At 40.6% G+C, this 10791-nt stretch overlaps 1 protein-coding gene across 5 annotated transcripts in view; it reads left to right on the top strand.

The window, feature by feature from the left end:
* Window positions 1-390: 390 nt before the first annotated feature.
* The window catches only part of ank1b (ankyrin 1, erythrocytic b), a 103566-nt gene continuing 93165 nt past the window's right edge, over window positions 391-10791 (top strand). For all 5 annotated transcript variants that reach the window (XM_072661918.1, XM_072661921.1, XM_072661920.1 and 2 more), the window contains exon 1: window positions 391-757. In XM_072661918.1, the coding sequence (XP_072518019.1) occupies window positions 632-757 (126 nt within the window). In that variant the 5' untranslated portion in view covers window positions 391-631. The remainder of the gene's footprint in view (window positions 758-10791) is intronic.

Below are 10791 nucleotides of genomic sequence, written 5' to 3'. Positions count from 1 at the left end.
TTTAAGGTGTTTGGGCATCTTTATGGACCCCCCCCCCCCAAAAAAAAAAAAAGACCAGACATGCGCGTGCACTGGCCAATTCACGCGCGTTTGTGTATACGTTGTGGAGCTCTGCACAAAAGGAAGAGACAGGAATACTGACAGAGAGAGAGAGAGAGAGAGAGAGACAGAGAGAGAGAGAGAGAGAGAGAGACAGAGGGAGAGAGAGAGAGAGAGAGAGAGAGAGAGAGAGAGAGAGATGCTGCAGTATCCCCTCAGTGCTGAGTGTAGTTCTGCGTGACTGACTGGTTCTGTGCTGAGCGAGAGAGAGAGAGAGAGAGAGAGAGAGAGAGAGAGAGAGAAGGAGGAGGAGGAGGAGGGGGGGAGGGGAAGGCTCGTGCGCGGATGAGAGGCAGGCGGCAGCAGCAGCAGCAGCTCTTTTGTGGCGCGTGCTGCTGGGGACTGGCCCGCGAGCTGCAGGGTGATCTGTCCAGCCAGGCGCGCGCAGCGCCGCCATCTCCAACACACTGGCAGCCGCAGGGACTGGGGCAGGGACAGGCAGAGGGGCAGTGACAGGGACAGGGACAGAAACAGTCTCGGACAGGCGAGAGCACGCGTACACGCGCGCTCCCCCGCTCAGCGCAGCGGCACCATGGCGCAAGCCGCGAAGCAGATCCGCAAGAACAAGGACCTAGCGGAGGCTGCCGCTCAGGAGCTGCGCGAGAAGGAGGAGGAGAAGATCAAGAAGAGGAACCGCTCGAGGGACCGCAGACGCAAGGTAGGAAAATAAATAAATAATTAAAAAACCTGAGCTGCTGCCTTGCCCCCCACCCCTCTCCGCTCCTTCTTCTGTCCTTTCATCAAATCGAGCCCTAGCAGAGCCCTTTTCTCTCCCTGTCTTAATCACCTGTGCAGGGAAACGAAAGGCGTGAATGCGCAGCGAGCGTTCACACACACTTTCACGCACACACACACACACGCGCGTCGCTGCATTAAGCAGACATGCATAGATTAGTTGTGGTGTTGCATCGCTGAAGCCTCAGCATGAGGATGGAAGAGAATGGTGGCGCGGGGGGGGGGGGGGGGGGGGTGTAGGGGGGTGTCATGCCTGAGAAGATTGGTTAAGTAACCACTTGGCTCTTAGGAGGATTGTCTTGCACTACAGGACGCTGTGTGATGGGTTTGCAGCTAATGTCATGCGCCTCTGAAGCTGCAGCACATGCAGCATGCCCTGCCCATCCATTCTGTACGGTTTATGTATTCAGTATGGTTCCCTACGGTCTGAGTGTTCAGTATGGTTCCCTATGGTCTGTGTGTTCAGTATGGTTCCCTATGGTCTGTGTGTTCAGTATGGTTCCCTACGGTCTGTGTGTTCAGTATGGTTCTGTGTATTCACGACATATATGATATTCCCTATGCTGTGGTTGTGCATGGCTCTTTATTTACCATGGTTCTGTATGATCTGTGTATTCAGTAAAGTTCTGTACAGTCTATGTGTTCAGTATGGTTCTGTATAGTCTGTGTGTTCAGTATGGTTCTGTACAGTCTGTGTATTCAGTATGGTTCTGTACAGTCTGTGTGTTCAGTATGGTTCTGTATAGTCTATGTGTTCAGTATAGTTCTGTATGGTTGATGTACTCAGTATGGTTCTGTACAGTCTATGTGTTCAGTATGGTTTTGTATAGTCTGTGTGTTCAGTATGGTTCTGTACAGTCTATGTGTTCAGTATGATTTTGTATAGTCTGTGTGTTCGGTATGGTTTTGTATAGTCTGTGTGTTCAGTATAGTTCTGTATGGTTGATGTACTCAGTATGGTTCTGTACAGTCTATGTGTTCAGTATGGTTCTGTACAGTCTATGTGTTCAGTATGGTTCTGTACGGTCTGTGTGTTCAGTATGGTTTTGTATAGTCTGTGTGTTCAGTATGGTTCTGTACAGTCTGTGTGTTCAGTATGGTTCTGTATAGTCTATGTGTTCAGTATGGTTCTGTACAGTCTATGTGTTCAGTATAGTTCTGTATGGTTGATGTACTCAGTATGGTTCTGTACAGTCTATGTGTTCAGTATGGTTCTGTACAGTCTATGTGTTCAGTATGGTTCTGTACGGTCTGTGTGTTCAGTATGGTTTTGTATAGTCTGTGTGTTCAGTATGGTTCTGTACAGTCTATGTGTTCAGTATGGTTCTGTACGGTCTGTGTGTTCAGTATGGTTTTGTATAGTCTGTGTGTTCAGTATGGTTCTGTACAGTCTGTGTGTTCAGTGTGGTTCTGTATGGTTGATGTACTCAGTTTGGTTCTGTATAGTATGTGTGTTCAGTATGGTTCTGTACAGTCTGTGTATTCAGTGTGGTTCTGTATGGATGATGTACTCAGTATGGTTCTGTATAGTCTGTGTGTTCAGTATGGTTCTGTACTGTCTGTGTGTTCAGTATGGTTCTGTACAGTCTATGTGTTCAGTATGGTTCTGTACAGTCTATGTGTTCAGTATGGTTTTGTATAGTCTGTGTGTTCAGTATGGTTCTGTACAGTCTGTGTGTTCAGTATGGTTTTGTATAGTTGATGCACTCAGTATGGTTCTGTATGGTGTATGTATTTAGTATGGTTCTAAATAATTCATGTATTCAGTACAGTTCATTATGGTTTATATATTCAGTATAGGTCTGTATGTTCTATGTGTTTGGTATGGTTTATGTATTCAGTATGTTTGGTATGGTCTCTGTATTTAGTATGGCGTGGTGTGGTAAATGTTTTTTAGTATGTTTGGTATGGTTTATGTATTCATTACGGTCTGTGTATTTGGTATGTTTGGTATGGTCTCTGTATTCAGTATGCTTGGTATGGTCTCTGTATTCAGTATGTTTGGTATAGTTTCTGTATTCAGTATGTTTGGTATGGTATATATATTTAGTATGTTTGGTATGGTAAATGTATTTAGTATGTTTGGTATGGTATATATATTTAGTACGTTTGGGATGGTAAATGTATTCAGTATGTTTGGTATGGTGTATATATTTAGTACGTTTGGTATGGTAAATGTATTTAGTATGTTTGGTATGGTAAATGTATTTAGTATGTTTGGTATAGTAAATGTATTTAGTAAGTTTGTTATGATAACTATATTCAGTACTTTTTGGTATGGTAAATGTAATTAGTATGTTTGGTATGGTCTGGTATGGTTTGGTATGGTATATATATAATTAGTATGTTTGGTATGGTATATGTATTTAGTATAATTGATGTGGTTAATATAATCAGTATGTTTGGTATGACCTATGTATTCAGTATTGTTCTGTAGGGTCTATGGACGCAGTATGGTTCTGTAAGGGTTAGGAATTCACTATAGTTCTGAACGATGTATGAATGCAATATGTCTCTGTATGTATTTGCTGAAGTTCTGTATGTTTTATGTATTCTGTAAGGTTCTGTATGAAACCATACAGAATATGTTCTGAATGGTTCAGAACTGTTTCAGTATTCAGTATGTGTTATCTGTGTTATGTATTTTTACTGAATACATATAGTATGTATGGTTGAGTATGGCTTATATATTCAGCATAGCTGTGCATGGTTGATGTATTTAGTACGGCTTTGTGTGGCATGTGCAGCCTATGTAGTACGTTTCTGCATACTTTATGTATTCAGCTGCTGCTCTGCTCCTCTGTTAGCAGTCTGCAGCAGCCTCTATTGTTTCCGGCAGGCTTTTCGGATCTCCTCTCTGTCTGCATGAGGTGTACTAGCAGGGTTTCTGTGAGCTGAATGCATACAGCAGTGCTTGATGTGTGTGTGTGTGTTTGTGATCTGTGCATTGGCAGACGTGAAACGTCTACGCCTGCTTTTATAGAAATCTCTTTGATGAAGGCTGAGCTAGAGAGGAGTATATGTGCTGCTGTGGATGATCCTCCTGAGACTGGGCTTTTGGGCAGCTGCTGTGCAGACCTAAGCGTGCTGCTGTGCATTAGTCTTTTCCAACAGTGTGTTTACGCTGCATATGCAAATGGAGGCAAGGAGAAAGAGGGACTGCTTTGCAGATGCGTCTGCCGTGCTGCACTGTTGTAACTGCTGTGTCTTTTTTATGTTTTTGGAAGGAAAGGTTATTTAATGCGTTCTGGGTGCAGTTAGAGCAAGGCAGCTGCAGTCCACCACTGCACGTGACTGGAGAAAACAAGACGAGCCTACAGCGACCATTCTGCATCCTCAAGAATCACAAAATCTGTCAGGCTAGCATTTATCAGTGCCAGCACCCAAATACATGACCAGACAGAGCGACGAGTGTGGGGCGCAAGGGAATGTCAGTGCCATAGCAATAAACAGGCACACACACGCACATGGAGAGCGAGAGAGTACTTGAACTGTGCTCCATGCTCTGCTCACAAACGTAAATGCCTAAACAATATTTCACAACTGACAAATTTCTCTATAGAGTCTTTGTGGTCCTGTAGTCATATGTGGACTTTACGATCTATCTTTAAGGAACCGTAGTGACTAATGTTGTGTGGCATACATTTTCACACTGTCTGGAAAATTTCACTTCTTCAAAAGAGAAGTCCACGGCAACATTTAATTTTAGCGCTGTGAAGTGCTTTTTAATCTTGAATGAGATGCTTGAAGTAGCATTTGTCAGGGGAGCCAGGCATGTCCAGCAGAGGCGGAAGTAAATTGGTCATATAAAAATGTTAATGGTTATGTGCCCATCCTCCAAAAAAAAACCTACAGCAATTGCCCAGTTCCCTATAAAGCACTAAAACTAATATATCATTGCTGTCATGAAAAAACCTTGTATCTCCAAAATGGCAACTTCACAGGTCAAGGAAAAACAAAGCATCATAAATAAAAATGTAAGTCAACGTAAGAAGATTGAATTCATATTTTGAAGCATATTGAAATGTGAAGAATGAGTATCAGATTCTATCAATTGTGTTAAAAAAATAGCAAAAATGGAGATACAAGGGTTTTGTAGGACAGCAACAATATCTCAACGCCTACATGTATATTACTACAAGACAAAGAACATTACACAGCATTAGGAACATTAGGATTATGCTGAATATGCTGATGGACATCTGCATGCCACTAAAACAACTCTATGAAGGTACCCTTAGACCTTGATATACTTCCTGCGCAGATCCAGTGCATCCCAGGTAAATGTTGCACTCATACCTGGCCATCCAAGCAATGTTAAAGAAAACAGGACTTACCAGACAAGGCAACCTTCTTTCATTGCTCCAATGTCTATTTAAGATGCTTGTCAGCACTCTCACAGGTCTGCAGCCATGAAGCAGAGTGTGATGCATTGTGTGTTGTGTGGTATTGCTCCCCGACTTGTGTCACAGTTGGCCTTTTGTCAGTTCTGCCCAAATGGGGTAGCCTTTGTTGCCCTCACACATCGGCAGGCCTTGGGCACCCAACACCCTGTCACATGTTTTTGATTTTTCCCTCCTCAGACCACTGTCAGTAGTTACTGACCACGGAGCACTTTGCCAAATCTTGTCATATTGGAGATGCTCTTGCCCTGATCATTTCTCTTGCATGCAGCATGTCGACTACAAGAATCTGCCGTTCAGTTTCTATCTACATCCCAGACCTTATCATGCACCATTGTTACAGGATAATAAACATTATTCACTTCATCTGTGAGTGGTTTTATTACTTTGGCTCATCATCATCTCAAGATCAACATTTTTAATACAGTACAGTTAGCGGACAGCCATTGGACAGTTTCATCTGGCTCTGTACTTCAGAACACCAAATTTAAATAATGATATATGATTTTATTCACCTAAATCAAATGTTGTGTTTTGGTTAACATTAACTATATGAAGTCTGAGACTCAAACGCATCACCAGAAGGTGACTTCCCTTGTCAAGTTCTCTGAGGTCTGGCCTGCATTTCTGTCCTTGTCCTTGTTTGGGATTTAGATTTTTTGCCTTTAGGCTTGTCTTCACAGCAGGGTCAAGTAGGGTGACTGACTTGACCAGTCAGGAACGTTTAATTTTGTGGCCCTGATAAAGTCCACCCTTGGTTTATTTATATGTGCTTGGTTTTATACTGTAGCATGGTGCGCCTGAGCAGTTAGGATGCTCTTGCACACTTGTGCAATTCATCCTGCTGCTCCTGCTGTACAGGTCATACAGTGTGAACCAGTTCCATTGTCAGTCATACATGTTTCACAGATGTGGCATTAAACTGGGAACCTTGATCAGATCCTTTCCCCCCACCAGTTCACAGAACACTACAATGTTATACTCTTTAGTTGAGCCATGGAATATACCAATCTATCAATCTATAAGTGAAGGATCCCAGTCCAATTGGTATTGGAATAATCATATTATAATAAGAGCCATGGCTACTATGTGTGGTTTAATGATCTACCACAAATCATAAGGGCATAATTTATGGCAATGGTGAGCTCAATATCATCAACCCCCTGTTTAACTAAACTGTCTGTAGGTAGATTTTGCATTCACTATGGTACAAGGAGTGTAAATATATCTCTAAAACCAGAAAAATAAACTAAAAAAGACAGGACTCTAGATAAGAGTGTATTGGGGGAAGGCACCTTGAAGAACAACTACAATGAAATATGGCACAGATATGTCCCCTAACTAAAGTTATTTAAGATGTATGATTTTTATTTTTGACACCAACACCAATAAACTTGAATTTGGTTCTGATTGCTGAATTTCAAAACCTTTTAAATGAGAGGCTTAAAGAGGTGTGAGTGTTGTGGTGGATTTAAGAAGCAATGCCACTAATAACATATAAAATATAATTTCGACAGCCAATCAGCAGTCTAGACTTTGGAACATGCATATCTACTGGATTACAGGTGCTCATAGGATCGACTACTTATTAACATGGATAGTCTTTCAAAGATTTCAGATCATCATATCATAATGCAAATTGTCAGATGATCATGTGTTGAGAAGATACATTTAAATTAATGTCTTTTAAAACTCAGCATTCAGGTTTATTAGATTAATCGTAACAGCCCTAGTATATATAAATGTATACCATGGTAATATATATAGTGACCTTTTCCAGAGGCTCTTAGCCTTGGCCTATTAACAGCACCTGCTTCGATAGTACCAATGATGTATTTGTGCACATAAATGTGTGTGTGGGTTCATTCACACTAAATGAGTCCACATGAACATTACTGAAGACTGATGTTTGGCCTCACAGGACATTCTATGGTACATTGTTGAACCAATATACACATGTTATTGTAGCCTCGTAACCACATGATAAGGTTTCTTTGAATGGCTAGACCAGGAACTAATATTAATAATTAAATTGAATAAAATCTGTTACATAGGGATCTTAGGCACCTTAGATCTTAGATTTCCACATACTAAAGTAGAAATACATAGTATAATGCTAGTACTGATCCAGAACTGTCCAGTATTGATAGAGAAAAGGAGCTTATTATTGTAATGATAAGCAATATTGCATTGCTCCAATAGGAATATTTAAAAAATCAAAATCAAATCACCATTGCCTACATTTACATTCAGTGATTTTAAAGGGTGTACATGCTGCCTGTACTGTACTGTGTTTCCCTGTATGTGCATGTGTGGTTCATGTAAAACCTGGCCTAGATTTCTACCAAGCATCATGTGTGCCTGAGTGTGTATCTGTCTCAGAGGAGAATGCAGGAGAAGGTGAGGTCACGCTGATCTGTAAGCACTGTATCTTCAGTTTCAGGCTAAATTTACCTGCTCTCGGACCGTGTTCGGGTCTGCACAGCACAGCCTTCTAGAATGTTCACTCGGGTTCTGTGTAGAAGGGCTGTGCAGTGGCATGGTTCTGCCACTAGAGGCAGTGGTCTGAGGAAGGGTGGTACACAGTAAGTGGAGGGTAATGCAGTGAGTGAAATATGGTGCAGGGGTTAACTCAAGTGTATAATGAAGTGAAATATCCTCTGTGGCCACAATAAGACAAGACCACAGTGGTCATTAGGATACCTATATGGTTATGGCTTAAATTGTGGTGTGTATTTCAGAGGCAAAGATTGAAGTAAAAAAAGTCCATTAGGGGTTCAAGTGTAAGAGTTTATGAATATAATGGTTTCAAAGGGTCATTTGCAATGTGTTTCACATAATAACTTGTGATGTAGCTTCAAGAGGCATTAAACACGACAGACTTCTGGTTTCATTCACCACCACTGTCTGGCATTGTTTACAATTGTTACGCAGAATTTGTGACAAATCAGTGGTATTCATATTTTTCTTTTTAGAAAAAAGTAGACTTTTTTTTAGACTAGGATTTGTCTACTCTTAGTAAATCATCACTGTCACGCAAAAACCTTGTATCTCTAAATTTGCAAATTTAGGGGAAGAAAAAAAATGATGGAAGTCAATGTAAAAACTGCTAGATTTTAATGATGTAAAAAGATTAGGACAGCAATTAAATGAAACCAAGTAGACCAAATATTTTTAAATGCCCAAATCAATAATTAGATCAATATCACACACAGTTAAAGCCCGCCTTACAGACCAGGAGGACTGAAAAGTGTTCAATAAAGTAGTGAGCTTGTTAAAGGTAGCTAACTTTATTTTATTATGTACTTTTGTTATTTTCATGAAAAGTGAAAGGAGATGATTGGCTGATTAGGTTATTAAGGTTATTTATTGGTGTTGGTAAATGAGTATATCTTAATATGTTATGGTACTAAGCTCCCTCCCACCCTTGTATACATATACATTTTCCTAAACCTTAGGCCTACTTGAAGCCTCCCTGGCTACAACATCCTAACCATGATGGACTCCTGTGTGTCCCAAGTGTCCTCTTTTTTCTTTTTAAACCAAAATATGGTCACCCTAGTCTAAGCTAGGTTTAAGGTTAGGTGTTAGGGTTAGATATGTAGCCTCAGCATATTCATGCTCCAAGAAGTTCCCTTCAGTCTTTGTTTATACAGATCTTTCTTAGCTAGTTGCTCCCTTTTCAGCTTGCTTAAATATCATTTGAAAGGCTAAGTGTAGAGAATAAATAGTAATGTCTGACTGTTCCTTTGTCATTGTGTCTAACTGCCACTTTAGTGAGTTATTTCACTTGGCTTGGTATATTTATTCTTATTTGTTCTGTGTTCTTTAACTGCTTCCATTTCTTGAATTCAAGCTAAAACTGAATGGGTTGAATTTAGAGACCCCGAAGCAGCAATAGCAGCCACACAGATATTTTCAATATGACTGGAAGAAACAGACTAGCTTGTGTTTCCATTGAGTTCTGCTAGGTATTGTAGTACAGTGCTGTCTGCTGAATGCTCCTGGGGTCTGCCATCCATGACTCGATGAAGCGGCGGAAAGGCAGGAATGGGTGGGCAGAGACAATACACATCAGTACTACTCTTACTCACACACACTCTCTCACCAGCCAGCCTTATTGACTTATTATCAAATGCCTGCCCGCCCTCCAAAACAAAAAACTTCACAATCATTTATAACAGGATTCAAAATGTCTTGAATGGTACAGGGAAATAGAACTGCTTTGGCACAGGTGAATCAATCACTTATACATCTGGAGCTTAAAGGAACTATATCTTGTTGTATATTTTGGTTGTATTTCATTGCCACCTTTATGATGTTTGAGGTCATACGAGAACAGGGTTATATATACAAACATGTCACATAGACAATGAATTTCAAATGAGCTTTTTTGCAGCTTAGTTTCCCTATTTGAACTACAAAGATTAGGTGGTAAGTGTATGGAACATTAACAGTGTTGTCTTACTACATAAACTTTATTAAAGAGAAATTAGTTCTACTTAAGGACTGTAAGATATTTCAAATTTCCATACTGGGTTGTCAACATAAACACAGTTTAAACATCTTAAATTATGCAGTCATTTTCTTTATCAACTATAGTAAAAGTTATGTTATAGTGGTCTAAGAACACTTCCCTTGGTGTGATGACAAATAATTACATACCTTATGACAGAATCATATGTAAAATAAATCAATTTTTTTACCTAAACATATAGTTTCCCTCTCAGTAGTTCAGAAATCTGATCACATACAGCATAAGATAAAATGCTGACAGTAGTCAGGAAACAAAAGGTGGTGGATTGCTGTGTACAGTACAGTACAGTACAACAGACACATAGTTTCATTCATTATTATTAAGAAAAATCTCAATAACCAATTCCTATGCCAGACGGGACATAGCCCAAAAGCCTGGGTTATCAACGAAAAATGTCTGGTTGTAGTTGCTGCCAACCAGATCCAAAGTGCTTCCATTCGCTAGCTATAATGCAGAAGGTGCAGGTTGGATTTTCCCGTCCATCCATCTTGGCAATGTCTGAAAGTAAGTAAGTAAGGCAGCTGCCTCAATGCTTTGTCTTCTATGCTGTCTCATAAGTCAGTATCTTAGAAGTCAGCACTGTGGTGACGGTACCTACAACCCAATTGTGTTTCGGAAGCACTTGCATCAGCAATGCATCATAGCCTTGCCAGGATACCAACAACTACTGAGCTGGTGGCATAATTACATAAAACAGCAAAATTTGTCTGTTTCACCAAGAATATCAGGAATAAAACTCAGAGGATCTGCCCTAACCCAGATGATCATGGGATATGTTAGACACTGAAAGATACGTCTATGCTGCTTTCACAAATCTTTAAGATAAAGGCACCTTACACATTTGAGGGCAAGATGAAGGCAGCATGTTATACAAACATTTGATTTAGACATGACTCGGTCCCTTCCTGCCTAGAATACTGCCTGAGTAGGCAACATTTATCAAGTTCCAGACCCAGCCCTTATGTCTCTATTATTTGCAAGCCACAGACTGTTCGGCGCTACACTTCCACACTTCCG

Source organism: Salminus brasiliensis, chromosome 18 (assembly GCF_030463535.1).
Source record: "Salminus brasiliensis chromosome 18, fSalBra1.hap2, whole genome shotgun sequence".
NCBI classification, from domain to species: Eukaryota; Metazoa; Chordata; class Actinopteri; order Characiformes; family Bryconidae; genus Salminus; species Salminus brasiliensis.
This window is presented reverse-complemented; position numbering and strand designations above follow the sequence as displayed.